We start from the raw sequence: 22,297 nt of genomic DNA, 5'->3' as shown, positions 1-22,297 counted from the left end.
TCCTAGCACATGTATGGCACCACGTACAGACCCAATATCTCTCACAACTGCATCCTCCTCCGGTAGAGCTCAACCACTCTTTATTTCGCAGTATGTGATCGACAAGTAGCCTCTGACAACTGCTTTGCTCCATCCATGGATATGATTATCACCAACAAGTTGCCCATCTGTGGAACCTCTTTTACTTGGTTCACGACAGTCCTGATGGCGTAGCTTTCCATAGTCTCTTTCACCCGGCTACTCAGTAATAACCCAGTACACGGTATGGTCATAAAAACCACCTAGCTCTTCAGCGTGCCTGGACGGCTCACACAGTTTTTAGGTTTCAGTCCTTTCAGTTGGCTCAGACACACAAGGTGTAATTTAATAAGGAGAACAGGGCCCCTGACAGCAGGACAGTAAGTGGGCACCACTTCCACTAACTTGTCGGAAGCCACCATTAATTCAATTAGAATGCAATCATGCAGAGGAGGCTTTCTGACCCCACCATCAGCTGACTCAATTCCACGTCGGGGTGGGCTATAAAAGGCCCACCTCTGCAAGAATCCAGTCTCTGCAGGGAGAATTGGTGCTGACTGGGGGAAGTGGTCATGCACCTGCAAGGTGTCATGTACAATTTTAAGGTCTTAACTTTTATTGCCCATGATCAAAGATATTTGTATGTGGTTGATTACCCTGTGATTACTTCACAGACACATCCCAGCAGCTGAGGGAGGCTGTATTAGCCTAGGTCCATGAACAGTGGGAAGACTGTTGGGGATCAGGCCCATGCTGAGCCCCAGGCTGAAAATGGGCCTCTGGTCTCAGTCATTATAAGCCTGTTGGAGACGCAGAGACAGGCAGGGGAACAGCGGGTGGAGGTTTCACAGACTATACAGAACCTCGCATGGATGGTGAAGGTGTCCATCCAAGCCTTGATTTCTGCCATGGCCCTGGCTTGTAAGTGCATGGCTTCCTCCATGCAGAGGTTGGTGGCCATCATGGGGAACCAGGTCTACCATATGACCCATATGTGCAAGGACCTGCATTCCGTCACTTTAGCTCAGTGCAGCAGTGGCTAGGGGAGAGGGGAACAAGGCAGCCGGAACCCCTTCCAGATTCTCCTTCTCCTCAGTGTTACAGGGAGGTGCCTTTGTGCACCGAAAGGGAGGAGGAACCGCCCTGGGGCCATCCTCTCTGGGCACTCCTAGGAACAGTGGGCGCTCCTCATCCCTTCTGCCAGTGACCCCAGAGCCTTCAGTAGGCAATGCTGAGGAGGGTGCCCCTGCCCCTATCCAGGAGGCACCCAGTAGGCAGGGGACTTCAAGGCCTTGGGCCACCAGAGGACATCCGCCAAGGTTATCGCATGTTGACCTTGCGCCAAAGTGTAGTGGTCATAAAAGAAAGATTAAGAAGTATTGAGGGCACAGTGGTGGCGTGGGTGTTGAGACACTGTTATGTAATGCAAATGTTTTATGTATTTATGATATATATGCGTGTATATATATAAAATATCACAATATATTTTATTCACTTGATTATTATGTGCATTATGAACATTTGTTGGGACATCCTCATTCAGAGGGCTTATTGCACTGTCATGCATCATGTTTGGTACTTGTTGTTAATGAAGGGGACTGAGGGACTTCTCACTTGTGTAGGTAACAATGTGGCGGCGATGTGTTAGATGGTAATGTGTGTGGTGTGATTTGTATTCTCAAGGCAATGCCACATGGCTGAACACGGCCTCCCCATAAATGACGTGCCAAGGAGACTGCTGAGCTCACTGACTAGCTTGAGAAGTGATATGCTGCTCGTGCACTCTTGGTCTTGACAATGTGGGCATGGAGCGGAAAGATGGCCCATAATTGCTTCATTGCATTTGCCAGTGCAAAGCCAGTATCCTCGGTGACAGTCATCTCCTTTTATTCTGTTTGACAACAGCCCACTCCCCTTGACCTTCTAGAGGGTAGAGGACGTGTGTAGTGAGGTATCTCCAGATGGAGGCTGGTAGAGGTGGGCACACAGTTAAATCAGGCAAAGGCTTGCAGGTGGTGAAATGATGGTGAGATAGGTGCATCACTCATGGTCAAACTGATTGAAGATGAGGTTGTCCCTGACAGCCTGGCATGTCTCTCCACGGCCCTGGCACCTGGGAGAGCTGCTGTGAAATTTCTGTCCTTGTCCTGATATTCCTCGTACTGATATTCCTCCCCATCATCCTCTTCTGAGGAGGTTAGCAGCTCCTTTATGTCCTCAATTGACAATTCTTCTCCTCTTTGCAATGCCAAGTTATGCATTTTGAGCAATCCTATGTTCTGCTCAATGATTGCTCGGCTCGATCCGTGTGCTGCGTTATAACACTCTTCTGCGGGGTTGTGGGGATGACACACTGATGCTGAGAGTCATGTCCTGAAGGGATAGCCTTTGTTACCCAGAATCCAACTGGAAGCTCAATTTGCATATTACAGGATGGCATCTTCCTACAACAAGTTGCACTTCTCAAGAGCCTACCCAAGAAGGTGACAGCAGAATGCTGCAGTGTAAACCTGCTGATGTTATCAACGCCATTTTTGAGGCAGCTACCACCCTATATACACTGGACAAACTCAATTTATCCAGGCATGAGTTGAGCAGTATAAACTGGATTTTCATTCAATATATAACAAACATTTACCGTATACTATGATGAAAATAATCTGTTTGTGGCTGCATACAGTAACACAGATTTTATAAAAAGAGCCTGTTTATTCTCCCTCGCAGAATTATTTTAACTGGTTTGAGCCATTTCTGATAAGATCTTGTTTGTAGAAGCGTAGCTATGAATATTATCAGTCCACTTTGATCTAGTCTTGCTGCACCTAGACTAACTTGTTACCACTTTTGCTGCCAAGGCATATTTCCTGATTGTGCGCCTGGCATGTGGACCAGTTTGTGCTGGGTGTGTTGCATAATTAATAAATGGACGAATCCTGGAAAATATTGGGAGATTTCCTTTCTCCCACCCGAGTTGAAATTGTTGCTGAAATATGTTCATTGGGCTGAATTTTACGTTGATCGGGCGGGCGCGCACCCAACCTGATTGGGCATGAAATTGCGCGAGATGGCTTCAGGCGAGCTGCCAGATGTCATTGCGCACTCGCGCAATATTTTGCTTAGCGGGCGCATGCAAAATTAGGAAGCGCGCCCGCCGACAATTAAGAGGGCAATTAAGCCCATTAACAGCACAATTGTCTGCTATTTTTCACCTTATGGTTGGCAGATTGTCGAATCAGGCGGCCTTTATATTTTTCATGAAACCTCATCCAAGGATGGGATAAAGGTTTTTATCATCTATATTTTCAGGTGCCTGATTGTGATGCTCGGACATCTTTTTTCTATTTTTCAAAACTTTATTGGAATAGTTGCGGGTCTGCAGCTCCCTGAGGCAGCTGTCTGCCTTCAGGGAGCTTTCTCTCAGCGCTCGCCCACGCCCTCATTGATGTCATCACCCACCCTCCTCCCGCTCCCACTGAGCTTTTCAGTGCGCACTTCACTGAAATTGTGATCGGGGGCCGACTGCGATCGGAGGTCCGTTTCCTGTCTGATCCTGGGCCTGCTGATCTGAAAATTCAGGCCATAGAAAGCCTGTTCCTAATTGCAGCACTTGTTTCAAGTTAAATGCAAATGACAAATGCATTAACAATGTAATGGGCCTGTGATCAAAAGGGCAGATAATAGATGTTCTGCCAACTTTCGGGCATGTTGTTTTTCGCTAATTTGCTGGCAGTTGCATGACTTGTGAGATCCCTTTCTCTCTTGTCCCAAGGAATGAAGTGCCTGGTTTTCATTAAGTGCCTTTCTAGCAGAGTGCCTCACTCCAGAATGTCTATGGGGATGGTCATCCTATTTGAAAAAAAAATGCTCTAACCTATGACAATTTACATTTAAATAGTGCCCTTAAGATTGGAAAAAGCCCCAAGTCCCTTTAAAGAGGCAGGGTGAGATAAAATACATTATATAAAAAAAACTAAAGGAGTGAGTACCAGCTTGTGGAGGAGCGACTAAAGCTTGCTTGAAAAGATTGGCTTTGTGAAGATTTTTAAAGGAATGGAGTGGCTGATATAGGCAAGGAGTTCCAGAGAATGGGACAAGGTGGTTGAAAAGAAAAATGTACAAAGCAAATAATTGGTTCTAATCTAGTCTGTTCCCTTTTTGGAAAGAAAATGCAGTATCTGTAAAGTATATTTTTATCTTTTATATAAAAAAATCTTATACTTTCAGACAGAAGGGTCTGATCCTGAACATTTCGTCTGGTGCGGCTAATGCTCCGTGTCCACTGTACTGTTTGTACTCTTCTACTAAGGTACGTTGTTTTAAATAAATAGGTTATTATTGAATTTATTATTAAATAAATAGGTTATTAAATCAAGTAGGCTAAATTCCCTGAAAAACAACTTTTTTGTATTCCTCTGTGACAATTGACTAGAAATATGGAATCAACAATGAAGACTGTAACTTCATTGTCCCTCCCTTTCCTGCTACCTCATTTCTCCAGGCAGGGCTCTGAAGCCTCATGATCTCTGTGTGCAACTGATGAAATCCAAATCACAATGGTTCCTACCACTGGTAAAATCTGACCATTTGGTCAGATGTCCAGTCAAATGCTGTCCACTCCCATTTTAAGGCTCCCCATCTAGCCCCCAGTTACGTTTTTAGTGACCCAGCAAAATTCAGGTCAATAATCTTTCTGAAGGATATGTGCTTCCTCTTTTAGTCTCTAGATTAGTTCCATCCTCTTTGACTTTCCACTGAAAAGTAATTAGCAGAACGTGATTAGATGAGGAAAGAAAATAATTCATTTAAAGGATACTGTCGTCAGGAAAATTGCTTGTAATTTTTTGGCTTTGGGTTCAATTTTCATTGCGTGAAGCCATGCAGCTGATCGTGCTGCCTCATGCCTTGGGATGATCTTGCCAGCTGTCTCCTGGCTGCCTGACACCTAGGGGGCCCCAGATGCTGTTAGTGTCACTGGCAGATGGACTGTCCACAATTGGAGCACCATGAGAGGAGCCCCTATAAACAGTTCCTCCTCCCTTGTAAGGCACACTTGTATCTCTCTGTTCACCTGAGAAGGATGAGGGCCTGGTACCTTTGCCATGCTACTGCTGCATTGAGCTCATGGATAAGGTGATGTCTGGTCTGGGTGCATCTCTGGCATCCATGGCGTGGTCTGCTGGAGCTGGCTCCCCATTAGGGTCGCCAACTTCTCAATGGAGGAAGCCATACATGCATCCATCAAAGATAAGGCAGCACTTGTGGCCTGGCTGGGCTCCTCCATTATCCTCTCGTAGCTCCACCAGATATTCCCTCCTATTTCACTGCAGCTCGAGCAGCTGCTGTGTTGCGGCTGAGTTGAGAGGCCCCTCATCAGACTGGGGCTCAGCATAGGCCTGGCTTCCCACAGTCTTCTGACTATCATTGGCTGTCACAGTTGCCATTACTTTCTCAGGTGCTGGGCCTGCACGTAGAGAAGGAGGATGCATTGATGGACTTGCCCCCTCACAACCAGGGGTCGGGGGCACTGGAGTCAGTTAGGCAGGGGGCCCCCCTCTTGAACCAAAAATGTTTCACAAGGAGAACCCTCCCCTCCCCACCCTCACCCCGACCCCCGGAGCCCACCAGAAGGCGGTCAGCGTTTACCTAGCAGTCTCCTGATGTGGCAGAGGCACCCCCGCCGTTGGTTAAGTGCCAACGGAGGTGAGAAGAGAACCTCAAATTGGCCACTTAAGTGGCTTATTTGAGCTCTGGGCAGTAGGGCTATTTGCCACCTTTCCCCTTGCTAGCAAGATGGCATGGTGGCAGGATGATGACGGGTGCTCCACCTGCCACCTTCCTGCACCATTTTATGGGCCCTCTTACCTCCCCAGACTGTCCCCAAAAGGCCAATAAAATACAACCCAGAGTCATCCTAATTGAGATCTTTAAAATAAATTTTTGCTTGCAGTTTCTGATTTTAAAATGCATAATCTCTTTTTTTCTCATTAAATTATTTGCTAGGTCTTTATGGAAAGATTCTCCGGAGGCTGTCAAGCTGAATATGGTTCAAAGGGAATTATCATACAGGTAAAGATGGATTATCTTGTGAGGATCTTGTGCTCAATGGAAAAACCTGGAGCTTGTGCTGTCTACTTACGCTGCATTTCTACAGTACATTATTTTAGATCAATTTACTAGTAACCTTTTTACATTTTGAATAATTTTTAAGAATATTGAATATTGCCAAATTTAATGTTCAGTTCACATTGCATTAATATACTAGCTATGTGTGGGGGTTGGCTAGCTCAATTGGCCAGATAGAGGGTGATGCAGAATGTTGCCAATGGTTGGTTCACTCCCAGTACCTGCTGTGGTAGTTCATGGAGGATTGCCTGCTTGTCTTGCCCCATGCCTGGTGCAGAATGGTGCCCCTCAAACTGTATAACCATTTGTCTCTCTGTACCACAGAGAGATGCCAATGCTTCCTTATGGACTATGGCTAATTACCTTACCTTACCTTGTCACCTTACCGTACCTTATCTCCTCACATGGTGAATTAGAGCACAAGAACTTTTAAGGCCTAACAACCTTGTCTCTTTTTCATGGCTAAACCCTTCTCACCTACTTTTCTTCAATCCTTTTCTCTGGAAATGCATCTAATTTTCTCTTGAACCATTGAAAGTGGATTTTCAACAGCTTTTCTTGCAACTTAGTCCACAACTCTTATCCTTTGAGAGAAAATGTGCTTTCTCACTTCTTATTCCTAGCTTCCTAATTTTTAACTGCGATCTCTTGGTATTTGAATCATTTATGAAAAAGAAGAATTTGCCTGGGTCACTTTTACCAATTCCTTTCTAATCTTGAAATTTTTAAGGAAATCACTTCAAAGTCTGTTCATTTCCAAAGACAAATGCCCACTTTTTGGAACTTTTCCCCATGACTGGATTCCTGACACCATACTGGTTCATGTGGTTCTTCTGCTGAAGTTAAAGCAAACAATTGGGGAGCCCCTGGGGAAATTCACCCTTTAGGTTTCTCAATAGTATTTTTGCTCCACTTTACAACCTAAGTATGTAGTATAAGGGTCTGGTACATAAAGGGTTAATGTTGGGCTGAGGTGATGTAAGAGAACACATGACCCACACCTAGAGGTCAGTGTAGTGTTGGCCAGAGCCATGTGTAGAAGCAAGCATGGAGACAGCTCCTAGCTTGGACCTTTACTGTAGCTATGTATATAGTTTCTGGTAGTTAATAAATACTTACGTAGATACAGCATGGATACTTTGGGCCTGAATTGTCCAGTTGTGGCTTTTTATGTCAAAAGACAGCTTTACTGCACACTTTTTTTTAAAGCACATCTGAGGTGCTGGTATTATTTCATTGCCAATGACAGGTTTTACTGTTTATGTAGATCAGTGGTGCTCTATTGCAGTAGGAATGTTGCCTAATAATCATACAGGCCTGAATATACAATGTGGAACAATATTGTGTAGACATCCTTATGAGCATAGCTTCAAAAACTCCCAGTGTGTCAGCTAAGGTCCTGCTAAATTGGTCAAGTTCAATATGATATGACTGGTATTCTGTACAATTGGCACAACTCCACATGATGTATTTTCCAAAGTCTGTACTGTAAGGGCAGACTCATTGGGCTGGAGTTGTCAAATCTTCAAGGATAAAGTCCACGGTTATTTATTATGTTGGTGATTTGAGAGCTGGGGAAAGATAATATTGGGAAAAAGATCAAGAATGACGCAGTGCTATTATTCATTTCAAGTCATATTTTGTTTAAGATTTTGCTGTTGTTTTTGAGCATTTTTTCATTTCAAAATTCTGTGCAGCAATTTTTGTTTCATGCAGAAACCAGTCAGCACAGAAAAAAGTCTGTTCTCTGTGTATTTTATCCATAATTCTGCTACATAATCCACATGCCACTAATTGCATTCAAATCTCATTGTATTGCTTCCAATTCGAACTTCCATGAGAATTGTACCAGAAGTACTTCAGTATTTGCTGAAGTGTTTCTACTTCATGCTTTAGAATTCCATCGTGAAGTTATTCATTTTGGACTTTGCAATCTAGGAATAGATGAGGTACAGCAAGAAATTATATTTACACCTGTAACATAGTAACATGTTCCAAGGCCCTTCATAAGAGCGTTATCAAACAAAATTTGACACCGAGCCACATAAGGAGACATTATGACATATGACGGAAAGCTTAGTTCATGAGATAGGTTTTAATGAGCATTTTAAATGAGGAAAGAGAGACTTAAGGAGGAAATTCCAGAGCTTAGGGCCTTGGCATCTGAAGGCATGGCCATCAATGTGGAGCAGTTTTAATTTGGGGTGCTCAAGAGACCAGAATTGGTGGAACACAGCTATCTTACAAGGTTGTACAGCTGGAGGACATTATGGAAATAGAGAGGGGAGAGGGTAAGGAGGCATTTGAAAACAAGGATGAGAATTTTGAAATTGAAGCATTGCTTAACGTAGAACCAACATGGATCAATAAGCACAGGGTAGATAGGTGAGCTGGAATTGGTGCAAGTTTGGACACTGGCGGCAGAGTTTCGGATAACCTCAAGTTTATGAAGTGTGGAACATGAGAGACTGGCCAGGAGTACATTGCACTAGTCAAGTCTAGAGGTAACAAAGCCATGAATGAGGATTTCAGCAATAGTTGAGCTGCTGCAAGGGCAGAGTCAGATGATGTTGCAGAGGCTGTTTTAGTGATGGCACGAAAATGTGGTTGGAAGCTCATCTTGTACATCTGCTTTATGGGCGTCAAAGCTGTTAATGTGTCAGATGAAATGTGTGCGCACATTCTGCACCAGAAGTGTGCTGTTTGTCATATTTATAATGGCAGAAAATGAGGTGCCTAGACCCTGAGGAAGGTGTTGGACTATTCACATTTGCATAAAGGGCCAAACAACTACTTGACATTTCTTTTGCATTGTTGGTTTGCCCTGAACAGAAAACAGGGTTTGCAAATGCCCTAACATATGATCCTTAAAGGCACTGCAGGAGGCCATCACCTAAATTACTTACCTGAGCATGGATCTGTGAGGAGTAGGAGAGTGCCTGCTCACATTCACCTTATACAGAAACATGTCCACATCAAGCAGGGTGCCAGATGCACTGCTCCACACTGGAGACCTTGTGCCATGAAATTGGATTACTTTTGGCGTGACTTATTGTGAGAGTTTTGGAAAGATTATAAACATTTTATTTAAATTGAAAGGTGTTAGATTTTTAAAAAATATCCTATTCCTCAATGTGGCCATTTCTACCTTAAGTGGCTGCATCCCTTTAATTTTTTTCTTAGTTGCCTTTTAAGAGTTGTATCTGTGCTCCCATGTGCATGCACAGTGCTTGGAGGGCAAAGAATTTATTTAAATTGGAGGACCTCGTGTTGTATGGTCAGCTTATTAAAATGCTGTTGCCAGGCAGCACCCTTGATCCAGGACTCCTTTCTGGCATCATCCTGTCTTTCATGGCACACTCTATTTCAGGACTGCAACACTGTATATATCTCTCATCCTATTCCAGTGGATATGTCTTTCAACCTGCAGCCATTGTAATTCTACCACAGTCCAACAAAAAATAAAAAGATACGTTCTTTACAACAGTCCAACGGAAATAAAAAGATATGTTCATTACATTCTGCTGCCAAGAAGTGTACGCTAAATGGTAAGATTCTTAAGGGTGGATTCATAGATATTGAGAGGAAAAGATACAAACAGTGAAAGGTCACTGGAATTATACCAGGCGTGAAGGGTTCTAGTTAAGATGAAGAAAGGCTGAAAAAGCTTGGGGTGTTTTTTTAACTAATGGGAGAATTGAATTGATTTTTTTCCCATCATTCTAACATTGTTTTCTCTGCTTGGCAAATTAGTATCAAGGGGGTAGAGACTCAAAAATGTGACTAGAACGAGACTAAAAGAACCTTTCTCAGGAGGTTACTAAAAAAATAGAATATTTTACCATGTAGTAGTGGCTACATGGTCAATTTTGGGAGACTTCACTCCCAGCGCAGGGTGTTGTTGTAGCAGAGTGCACTTGTAAAATTAAGCTTGAAGATCTATGCATCAGATGCAAAGCTGTCCTTTATTTTGTAGATGAAGTCTTTTGGAGGTATGGAAAATCACGCACTTCAGGATTTCATATATTTTGGGTGGCCTCTGCCACAACATTGAACTCACTTATGTGAAATGGGTGCATGAGGGGCTACAATCTTATCTGCTTCACTTGGACTCTTAAAGGAAGATTACTGCTGCTGAATTTGATGAATAACTTTGTTCACTCGCTTTAGGGGCCTAGCGGAGCTGAGAAGAATTCGCTCTCCCCCCACTGGCTGCCTGCACTCCCCATGCTGGCCTCCACCCTCACTCCTGCTGGCCGTTCGCTCTCCCCCCACTGGCCTCCTGCTTCCCCCCAACCGCCCCACTGGCTCCCGTTCACTCCCACCGGCCTCCCCACTGGCCTCCTCCATGGAATCTCTGATTGGCCAATCTGAGCATTCTGACATAATGGCCAATAAGGGCACTGAAAGGCAAACCATGTGTAAGTAAATAGAACCTGAGGGGTGGGGAAAAGGCACCTAGCGGAGCTGAAAATCCTGACATTTGTGCATTTTGGAGAAAATTGTCGGGATACCGGACACTTAGCGAAAAACCTGGACTGTCCCGGCAGAACTGGGGTGTCTGGACACCCTAACCACAGTGGCCCAGGCCTCCAGGACCAAAGGTGAGGCCAGAGTATTTACCAAGGGTTTATTAAGGGCAGGTATTATAGCGGCTGGGAAGTCTGGAAATATAGGTAATATGGTAGTCCTAATGAATTTAACAACATGATCTCATTTGAATTTTTGTTTTGAATGCGAGGTTGGTTGGCATTTGAGTGGGAAGGAAGATCTGCAGCACATACCTGGGAAGAGGAGGGAGGGAGTATTACGAGTTCAAAGACTACAGTGTTTCTAGTGTAATGTCTTTATTGAACTGGCTGTATTGTGGCTGCCTCCAATCCTTCCCTCATTGCAGAGGTCACATGACTCAGGCAAGTCAAGTAGGACATTTAGTAATAATTGCATTTCAAAACCCAAACAGGGAAGGAGGAAAGGCTGGAGGGAGGGAGGGAGGGAGGGAGGGAGGAAGAGGTCTTGGAGAAGAGAGAGGGAGGGAGGAAAGGCCGGAGAGAGGGAGGAGAGGCCAGGGAGAGGAGAGAGGGAGAGTGGAAGAGGCCAATGAAAGGGGAGAGGGAGGGAGAGGCTGGGGGGATGAGAGCGGGAGGAAATGGTTGGGGTTTTCAGATGACGGGTGGGGGGCCTCAAGCAGGTTAGTCACCCAACTTGCCTGAGGTAAACCCAGAAGTGACCCTGTTGGAGCTCGGTTAGGGTTATATTTCAGATTTTACATTTTTAATTGCACCCTTGTGAGGAGTTAAAATTCATCTCTAGGTATCCAGAAACAGTTGTAGCCTCGTCTGGGAGTCTCTGTTCAGAAGTTCTCCTGTGTTCTTTTTCAATCTACGTTGTATCAACATTGCTGTCAAATAAAAGTTTCAAAGTTTGTGGTTTTTAATTAAAAAAATGTTTCTTTACAGTCTCCTGGGCTTTTCCCTTGGATTGCAAAGGGTTAGGATGTAGAAACAGCTTGTTAAGGGCATTTTCAGCAGGAGAAAAGTCAGAATGTAGCTCAAATCAACGTTGTAGTTTTTGAAGTGATTTAATTGCCTGGCTGCAGCCTCGGTGGAATTGACCACAGTCTCCACGGTGGATGACAGAATGCAGAGTAAGATGACACCATAGAGGGTGGAAACAGACTTCTGCATGCTCTCAGCTACAGTTTCAAAACCCCTTGGCAGGCTTTCCAATATATCATGTGTAGCTGCTGTGTGAGGCCAGCAATTTTCATTTCATAGCTGGGCCCATGAGGTCCTGAACTTGGTCCTCAGTAGAGTTGGGAGAGGACATTGCCCTCTGTTGAGCTCTCTCCTGTCTTCTGCCACCAGTACCTGCTGCTACTCACTGACTGATATCTCACCATGGATTGACGCATTTGGCTCACTACCTCATGCGGAGTACCAATGTGTGAGCTGGTGCCTGGGAGGGATGGAATGAGTGATGCTGCAGCAATAAGATTGCTTGCTGTCTTTTGTGGTATCTTGTCTTGCTGGGGTCTCTTGCTGCCAAGTAGGATGTACAAGAAAGAGAAAAGGTCAAGAATTAGAATGGCTGATAAATAATGGTCATTGGCAAGTGGTAGTCTTGATATTTTATATGTTTGGAATAGAATTTGTTGATGTGATGCTTGCTTCATATTTGCTGAAGTGGATGAAAGGTCATAAGTAATATACAAACATGCTACTGAGATAAAACACCAGCCTCACCCTTTCCTGATGTTGTTCACTCTAATTCAGCCATCGATCCTACGGCAATGATCCTGGTGACTCATTTCCCTCCATCTTATCCCTCTCCAGTTTGTGTATGGTCCTGCTCTGTAGAAAGGGATGGTGAGGGGCTGGTGGTGGTTAATGAGTGGCTGCTGTAAAGGTGAGTGGAGGTGTGTGGGCCTTGTGCATATAATGCATCTAATGTGACATTTAGGAGTATCAAGATAGAGTGAGGATGGGCGTGGGTGAGAATGTAAAGGGAAGTGAATGCAGTATGAGGAGTGGTAGGAGGAGTTAGTAGTTGTGCAGTCTGGTATGTGAGAAATGAATAGTGTTAGTGTCTGGTGTGAAGAGTGGAAAGGAAGAGATAATGTGCTTAGAATGAGAACAAGACGTTGCAATGTGTCCTTGTGATTGTATGTTGAAGGGTATACTAGAGGGGAGAGAATTGTTGGGAGTGGTGGAGAGTGAGTTAAGCTAAAGAGCTCTACTCATCCTTGATGCTCCTGTGAGGTTATTGAACCTCTTTCACTGACCCTTCCAGCCACCTTTAACTGGGCCAGTTTCACTATGAGCTTGGAGTGCTCTTGCGGCTTCAGGGGAACAGTTACTCCCTCCTTGCCCTTGCTTTCCCACTTGGACCTCTAGGAAGGCATTAGAAGAGCTGGATGGGGGTAGCCTTTCAACTTATCTCTGCAAGAAAAATGTGTTCAAGAATTGTCCAATGTAAAATCCGAGCAAAGGATGCACCCTCTCTTTTCAGAGGTGCATCTCAACTTTAAGCAGGCCTTGGGAGTCTTGTGGGCAGGCCACCCAATTTTTAATGCAATCGGGAGAAAAGTTAATCAGTAACAAAGTTATTTCCATAGTTTTCTGTTTTTATTTCCGATTTCCAGCAGCTGTTGCATTTTGCATTTTAAGTTGAAATGGTTTGGGCTGTTATGAGTCTTGCTGCCCTTCAGTTCATGTCCCAAGTTAAAATTAGGGCTGTACGTTGTATTGTGTTCTATCTAAGCTTCCTGTCCTTATGAAACAGCATATCATCTGATTTCCTGTGTACAACATAACAGTAGAGAAACTAGTGATACATTAAAATATTTTTTTATGGACACATTTTATGGACAATATTTTATGAATTTCTATGCCCACACTTGCATGTGGGGAAGCAAGGGAGTAATTTCTATGTCCACACTTACAATAAAACCTGCTGTACCTCCCTTGTTGTGCTGCTGCATCCTTCCTACTCTATCCTCCCTGCCTCTGGGCTGAGTGCTGTGTCCTCCAATATTATTCTATTCTCTCCTCTCCAGGCCTCTGACTTGCCGGTAGCCTCTTGCAATACTCTACATTTCTTTTTCCACTACCCTGCCTCTCTAACTTCTGCTCTCTCCTACAGAGGCTCTAACTCTGTTTTACTTTTCCCTTCTCTTCTTCCCAGCTTCTAAACCTGCCCTATGCTGCTTCATGTCTTTCCTCCAAGGCTCAAGTTTGGCTCAACTTTCCCCAGACCCTCCCCAACCTGCTCCAACTTCCTCTTCTCATCTTCGCCTTGGCAGCACTCACTCCAATCCAATTTTCTTCTGCTTTCTATTCCTGTTGGCCTCAAGACTATACTTGGTCTTGCCAGCATCCCTCCTCCCATGTGATAGGTATTTTTAAAGAATCCTTGGCCCTCCAGCAGTTGTGAGGAGGAGATACTGCTGACCTCATCTACTGACCCCACCAGTGTATGTGAATCCTGGGCAGGGCTGTTGCACTGGAATATCTTGTTGGCTACTTGCACCAAATTGGGTACTGGCTAAAGGAAGGGATACAAGAAACATAGCACTGGCAAGTCATGGGTAGGCCAGCCAGCATGATCAGTTCTCCTTGAGGCAGACAGTGCTTGCGCCAGCTGCATTCATCCACACCAGGTCTATCGACAGCCTACAAGGACCTCTTAAGGTCACCAGCAAAAACATTAGTTTGTTAACAAATATTTGCCTGAAAATAGAGCCGGGAGGAGCAGAAGTGGTTCTACCGATAAAAGAGTTGGCCAATGTCAGCAACCACTCTCGCTCCCCCTTCCAAACCAGGCCTGCTCACTTCCCGTTGCCAGCCTCCCCGTTTGCCATCACTGTCCTCACCTCCCAGTTTCTCCTGATCTCCTGGGTCCCTTCTGGTTCCCCCATAAGGACATAAGTGAGGTCTGCTGGCAACAATACAATAGCCTGCTCTTCAAGGCTAGTGAGCTGTCTTCAGAGGTTGTTCAGCTATTGGAAGACCAATATTGGGTGTGCCTTGGGCCTATCCATTCAGGTGCAAGGATTTTTCCCAACATGCCTGTTTTTTGATGTGAACCAGTTTTAACCCCTCCCTCCCCAGTGTTTTCAGTTTTATGCGAATTTACATGATTTTGGACCAAAACCTTTTTCATCATTTTCTAGCAGCACTCTGCATGGAAATAGCTTTTTTTTTTGCTTATTTACAGTGTTTAATGCCCTATGCCGTTGCTTCTAAAATGTCACGTGTTAAGCCTGGGATATTTGCAAGGTCAGCAGAAGACTATGTGAGGAGCTCACTGGATTGTGTTTTACTTGGAGAGCGATGCAATGGCTGTCTGCCACATGAGATATTGGTAATTATTTGCAGTGAAAATGCATCTTGGCGATAGTGATAGAATGTTAACTGTAATCACATGAGCATACAATCATATGAAATACAAGCAGAAGTAGGCCATTTGGCCCCTCGAGCCTGCTCTGCCATTCCATAAGATCATGGCTGATCAGTTTGTGTTTTGAATTCCACATTCTCATCTACTCCTGATAACCTTTGATTTAACCTTTGATTCCCTTGCCTAACAAGAATCCATTACCTCTGCCTTAAAAATATTCAATGACCCTGCCTCCACCACCTTCTGTTGCAGAGAGTTCCAAAGTCGCACAGCCCTTTGAGAAAAAAAAATTCTCCTCATCTCTATCCTACAAGGGCAACCCCTAATTTTAAACAGTGTCCCCTAGTTCTGGACTCACCCACAAGAGGAAACATCCTTTCGATATCCATCTTGTCAAGACTATTCAGGATCTTGTATACTTCAATCAAGTCACCCCTCACTCTTCTAAACTCCAGTGGAAACAAGCCCAGCTTGTCCAACATTTCATAAGAACATAAGAACTAGGAGCAGGAGTAGGCAATTCAGCCCCTCGATCCTGCCCCACCATTCAATATGATCATGGCTGATCTCATTTCAGCCTCAACGCCAATTTCCCGCCCTCTCCCCATAACCTTTCAACCCATTACTGATTAAAAATCTCTCTATCTCCTTCTTAAATTTATTCAGCGTCCCGGCATCCACTGCACTCTGAAGTAGTGAATTCCACAGATTCACGACCCTTTGAGAAAAGTAATTCCTCCTCATCTCTGATTTAAATCTACCACTCCTTAGCCTAAAACTATGGCCTCTCGTTCTAGAATGCCCCACAAGGGGGAAACATCTGCTCCATGTCTACTTTGTCTTTCACCTTTAGCATCTTGTATACCTCAATTAGATCTCCTCTCATCCTTCTAAACTCTAACGAGTATAGGCCTGAACTGCTCAATCTCTCCTCATAAGACAAGCCCCACATCTCTGGAATCAATCTAGTGAACCTCCTCTGAACCGCCTCCAGTGCAACTACATCCTTCCTCAAGTAAGGGGACCAAAACTGTGTACGGTACTCCAGGTGCGGTCTCACTAATGCCTTGTACAGTTGCAACAATACTTCCCTATTTTTATACTCTATTCCTTTAGCAATAAATGCCAAAATTCCATTTGCCTTCCTTATTACCTGCTGTACCTGCATACTAACTTGCAGCGATTCATGCATGAGGACACCCAGATCCCTCTGCACTGAAGCATTCTGAAGTTTCCCTCCATTTAAATAAGTCGCCTTTTTATTCTTCCGACCAAAATGGATAACCTCACACTTATTCATGTTAAACTCCATCTGCCAAATTTTGGCCCATTCACCTAACCTGTCCATATCCATTTGTAAATTTCTTATTTCTTCATTGTAACTTACTTTCCCACCTATTTTGGTGTCATCTGCAAATTTAGCTACAGTACCTTCTATCCCTGAATCCAAGTCATTAATATAGATTGTAAATAGTTGGGGCTCAAGGACCGAACCCTGTGCTTGCCATCCAGAAAAAGACCCACTTATCCCGACTCTCTGCTTTCTGTTGGTTAGCCAATCCTCTGTCCAAGCTAATATATTACCCCTAACTCCGTGTGATCTTATCTTGTGTATTAATCTTTTGTGTGGCACCTTATCAAAAGCCTCCTGGAAGTCCAGATATACCACATCTACAGGATCCCTATTATACACCTTGCTTGTCACACCTTCAAAGAACTCTAGCATATTAGTCAAACACGATTTACTTTTCATAAGACCATGCTGACTCTGATGGATTGCATTTTGACTTTCCAAATGCCCCATCACTGCTTCCTTAATAATGGATTCCAACAATTTCCCAACAACAGACGTTAAACTAACTGGCCTATAGTTTCCTACTTTCTGTCTCTCTCCCTCCCCCCTCCACTTTTTTTGAATAAGTGTGTTATATTAGCATTTTTCCAATCCACTGGAACCTTTCCAGAATCCAGGGAATTTTGGAATACTATAGCCAATGCATCCACTATCTCCGCTGCCATTTGCTTTAAGACCCTGGGATGTAGACCATCAGGCCCTGGGGACTTGTCACCCTTTAATCCCAATAGTTTGCTCAGTACTTTTTCTCTAGTGATGGTAATTGTTCTAAGTTCCTCCTATATATCCTCTGCACTACCTGTTACTATTGGGGTGGTACTAGTGTCCTCCACCATGAAAACTGAGGCAAAATATTGATTAAGTGTCTCTGCCATTTATGTGTTCCCCACTATTAACTCCCCAGTCTTATCCTCCAAGGGACCAACATTCACTTTAGCTACTCTCTTTCCTTTTATATACTTGTAGAAGCTTTTGCTATCAGTTTTACATTTTGCGCTAGTTTTCTTTCATAATTTACCTTTGCTCTTTTTATTTTTTTTTAGTAACCCTTTGTTGATCTTTAAAAGTTCCCCAATGCTTCAGCCTGCCACTGACCTTTGCAATTTGGAATGCCTTAGTTTTTGCCTTTATGTTATCTTTAACTTCCTTGCTTAGCCACAGATGCCTGTTCCCTCTCTTACCATCTTTCTTCCTCTTTGGAATATATTTTACTTGGGAGGAATTGAATATCTCCTTAAATATCTGCCACTGTTCATCAACTTTCCTACCTTGTAGTCTTCCTGCCCAGTCCACTAGGGCCAAATCTGCCCTTATGCCCATGTAGTTACCTTTGTTTAACTCCAGAACACTAGTGTGGGACTCAAGTTCCTTGATCTCAAACTGAACTTGAAATTCTAGCATGCTATGATCACTCTTCCCTAGAGGATCCTTTACCATGAGATCATTAATTAATCCCATCTCATTACACAAAACCAAATCCAGAATAGCCTGCTTCCTGGTTGGTACCACACCAAGAAACAATCTCTAATACACTCTATGAACTCTCCCTCAAGGCTACCCTTGCCAATTTCATTAGTCCAGTCTATATGCATATTAAAATCATCCATGATTATTGCCGTGCCTTTCTTACATGCTCCCAGTATTTCCTGGTTTATATTGTGCCCTACTGCTGAACTACTGTTTGGGGACCTTTGGATTACTCCCACCAGGGACTTCTTTCCCTTGCTATTTCTCATTTCTTCCCAGACTGACTCTACGTCTTGCTCTCCAGTGCCTATATCATTCCTCACTATAGCACTGATCTCTTCCTTTACTAACAAAGCTACACCACCTCCTTTTCCATCCTGCCTGTCCTCCCGAAACTCTGAGTACCCTTGGATATTCAAATCCCAAACCTGTTCTCCCTGTAACCACGTCTCAGTAATCACCACCAAATCATACCTATTTATCTCTATTTGCGCTGTTAACTCATTATTTTTATTCCGAATGCTACGCGCATTCAGATACAAAGCCTTTAAGTTTGCCCTATTGTCAATTTTCCCTACTGTTATATGATTCTTTGGTGCAATATGGCATTCACACACTCTGTCCCTTCCTTTCACTTTTTGGTAACAATCAGCCTCGTCACTAACCTGCACTCTTACCCTTTTCTTGAACTTTGATTTTTTATATTTCCATGCAACTGAACCCTCCCCCCCACTATTTAGTTTAAAGTCCTATCTACAACCCTAGTTATGCGATTTGCCAGGACACTGGTCCCATCATGATTCAAGTGGAGCCTGTCCGAACGGAATAGCTCCCTCTTTCCCCAGTACTGGTGCCAATGTCCCATGAATTCAAACTCATTTCCCACACCAATCTTTGAACCACGCGTTTACCTTTTTAATCTTATTGACCCTGTGCCAATTAGCTCGTGGCTCAGATAGTAATCCGGAGATTATTACCTTTTTGGTTCAGTTTTTTAATTTAGCCCCTAGCTGCTCGTATTCCCTCAGCAGAACCCCTTTCCTCGTGCTACCTATATCGTTGGTACCTACGTGGACCACGACAACTGGACCTTTCCCCTTCCACTCCAAGTTCCTCTGCAGCCCAGATGAGATATTCTTAACCCTGGCACCAGGTAGGCAACACAACCTTCGGGACTCTTTATCCTGGCTACAGAGAACAGTATCTATTCCCCGAACTATACTATCCCCAATTACAACTACATTTCTTTTTTCTCCCCCCACTTGAATGGCTCCCTGTACCACACTGCTATGGTCAGTTTGCTCATCCTCCCTACAGTCCCCGCCCTCGCCCACACAGGGAGCAAGAATCTTGAACCTGTTGGATAAGGGTAAGGGCTGAAGCTCCTGCAGTGCTACTTTCTGGATCTCTCTACCTGCCTCACTCATAGTCACACCCTCATACCCTTGACCACTGGCCGAATTTAAGGTAGTTAATCTAAGGGGTGTGACTGTCTCCTGAAACACAGCGTCCAGGTAACTCTCCCCCTCCCTGATGTGTTGCAGTGTCTGAAGCTCACACTCCAGCTCACCAACTCTGAGCCAGAGTTCCTCGAGCAACCAACATTTGCTACAGATGTGGTCACTAGGAACCACAATGGGGTCCACCAGCTCCCACATCATGCAGCTACAACACGTCGCCTGGCCCTGCATCTCTATTTTATTTAATTAGTTTTTCAATTTGTTTTTAAATTTCCTGCTGGTCTTTAGTTTATCAATCTGTAAATTATTTCTCCTATTTACCTTTAATCTGAAAGCAAGTTAGAATAGAGATTCCAAATACACTTTTAAAAATCAACTGGAACTCGCTCTCTCTGCTGAAATGAAGCTGAAGTGTTAGGCCTCCGATCCTGGGCCCCAGTAGTCACATTTAATCTGAAATCAATTTAGAAGAGGTAGTTCAAACTAGCAGTTACTCACCAGCCAATGAACTTACGGTTTTCCTGTGATGTCACTCTTTGTTTTTTTTCACTCGGCGACAGTGACTGCAGAGGACACTCTTCCCAGACTGCTTCAGTGTAACAATAAAATACACTCAATACACCTTGTTAATCAGGGTTTCTTTACTTTAGGGCTATGTTTTCGGCAAAATCCCACATTGGATTAGTTACTCTGATGCGTTTCTAGATAAAATCATGGACCAGCAGCAGAATCCTTCCAGAAGTTGGAGCAACAATCAACCCTGAGTGGAGCATTATCTTTATCTAGTTCATTGTTTTTAATCTAGTTCACATTGCTTATACTACTGTATTCCGATTTTAAATTTACTCAAAAATATTGAATATCTTTTCATATAATATATATGTATTCCATTTTGTATTTTTCCCTTTGTGCTAGTCTGTATCCTGTTCCCATGTTTTGTTTCCTGACAGTATTGACCTTTATTCTGCTATTAAAACCTGCTTTGGACCATTGCTTTGTTCCTTTAGTACTACCATTCCCACTCTTTTTGTCCTTTATTCCATGACATCTTTGTAATTTAATCTCTCCCACCCTCTAACCTATCCCTGACCTTCTCTTTTGATCCCTCTGACCTTCCCCACTTTTCCAACAACATAAAGCCCATCACATTCTTGTCTCTCTTCAGTTCCGAAGAAGTCATATTGGATTCGAAACATTAACTCTTTCTCTCTTCACAGATGCTGCCAGCTCTGTTGAGTTTTCCCAGCATGTTCTGTTTTATATCAGATCTCCAGCATCTGCAGTATTTTGCCTTTATTTCAATGGGCAAGATTTTCGGGTTGTTGGGTGGGCGTGGAGGGTGGGTCTGGGGACGGGCGCGGAGAGTGGGCCCGGGGATGGGTGCGGAGGGTGGGGATGGTGGAGGGCAGGCCCAGGGACGGGCGCGGAGGGCGGGGACGGGGATGGGCGTGGAGGGCGGGCATGGGGACGGGCGTGGAGGGCGGGGATGGGCGCGGAGGGCGGGCATGGGGACGGGTGCAGACAGGGACGGGCGCGGAGGGCGGGCACGGGGACAGGCGCGGAGGGTGGGCACGGGGACGGGCGCGGAGGGTGGGCGTGGAGGGCAGGCACGGGGACGGGTGCGGACGGGGACGGGCGCGGAGGGCGGGCTGGGGGACGGGCACGGGGGGGCGGGCCCAGGAGCATTTTCACGCTGGCTGGCCGGGGTGGGGGCGGGAGGAGTGTCAATGCAAAAGTCTGTGCATGTGCGGGGGAGCGCGCACTGAAAGCTCCCTGAAGGTAGAGAGCCGCCTCAGGGAGCTGAAGTATCTTAAAAGCAAAAATAAAGAATTTGAAAATCGTAAGAAAATGTCCCCACGTAGGACACACTCACATGAACAGAAACATGGGGCAGAATTTTGCCCTTGGTGGGCGGGCTCGGCAGGGGTGGTCGGGAAGGTGACTGCCGCCCACGATTGTGAATGGACCGCAATTTCACGCCAATTAAGGCTCACCCAGCTTGAAAGGCGGCTGGGGAAGCTCTGAGAAGGGGTGGGCGGGGTGGGGGCTTAATGTCTGCCAGGTCCAATGGTGACCTGGCGGCTGATTCAAAAGCAGCCTGGGCAGCCCCTGGAAGGCTGCCACGGAAGGACGCTGAGCTCTCGATTGTGCGGTTGGGCACAGGGGGCAGGAGGGCAGGTCAGCGCCTCAGTCAGCCCTGAGTTTCTCCGATGAGTGCCTCGCAGCCCTCCTGGAGGAAGTGAAAGCCAGGAGGGAAACCCTTGCCCCCAGAGACGGCAGGAGGAGGCCCTCCCCACCTCACCAAAAAGGCCTCGGAGGAGGCGGCATCCAGCGTCAGCAGCCACGACGTGGTGAGGCGCACATGGGTGCAGTGCCGGAAGCGCTTCAGTGATCTGCTGTGATTGGGAAGGGTGAGTACCGTGTTGGCATGGGTCAGTGTGCAGAACAGCTAAGGACTGGGCATTCCCCCGTGGGCCTCATGGGTGTTAGAGTGTGAGTGGCAACTGTCAATGAGGCAGTATCTGACCACTAAGGTGAGCCCTGGCTGCGTGGACTGAGTGCCTGTGGTTCCAGGGCCTCGAATTGGCTGAACCCTGACAGGTGCTCCTCAGCTGGGGTTGCAATGGCGCAGCAGGTAGAGAGCGGACTAATCAATGCTCCTCTTTCCTTTCAGGAGAAGACATCCCATAACAACATTGAGAGGTCACGGACTGGCGCAAGGCCCCCACATCTCTTCATCCTAATGCGCTATGAGCAGGAGGCCCTGTCGCTCGAGAGGTGGCATGCACCTCGGTCAACTGGCCACAGAGAGGTTGGGGTGTCAGGCGAAGGTAAGAGTGCGGTGCACTGAGGTGGGAATGTTGATTATTGTTGATTCTAGTGTAGTCTCTGTATTGATGTGAGCCTCAAAACCGGAGTCTCCGTTGATAATCGAAAGATGAGGGCACCATGATGCAGATCTCTGTTTTCTTAC

The 22,297-nt window shown here is 45.2% G+C and overlaps 1 protein-coding gene across 1 annotated transcript in view; it reads left to right on the top strand.

Annotated features, from left to right (window-relative positions):
- The window catches only part of hsd17b3 (hydroxysteroid (17-beta) dehydrogenase 3), a 59,409-nt gene that overhangs the window by 36,960 nt on the left and 152 nt on the right, over positions 1–22,297 (top strand). The window contains exons 9-11 of the mRNA XM_078556988.1: positions 4,243–4,324; positions 6,019–6,084; positions 14,860–15,006. Coding sequence (XP_078413114.1) covers positions 4,243–4,324; positions 6,019–6,084; positions 14,860–15,006 — 295 coding nt within the window. The remainder of the gene's footprint in view (positions 1–4,242; positions 4,325–6,018; positions 6,085–14,859; positions 15,007–22,297) is intronic.

Source organism: Cetorhinus maximus, chromosome 2 (genome assembly GCF_964194155.1).
Source record: "Cetorhinus maximus chromosome 2, sCetMax3.hap1.1, whole genome shotgun sequence".
NCBI lineage: Eukaryota > Metazoa > Chordata > Chondrichthyes > Lamniformes > Cetorhinidae > Cetorhinus > Cetorhinus maximus.
The sequence above is the reverse complement of the archived record's forward strand: the minus strand, read 5'-3'. Positions and strand labels throughout refer to the sequence as shown.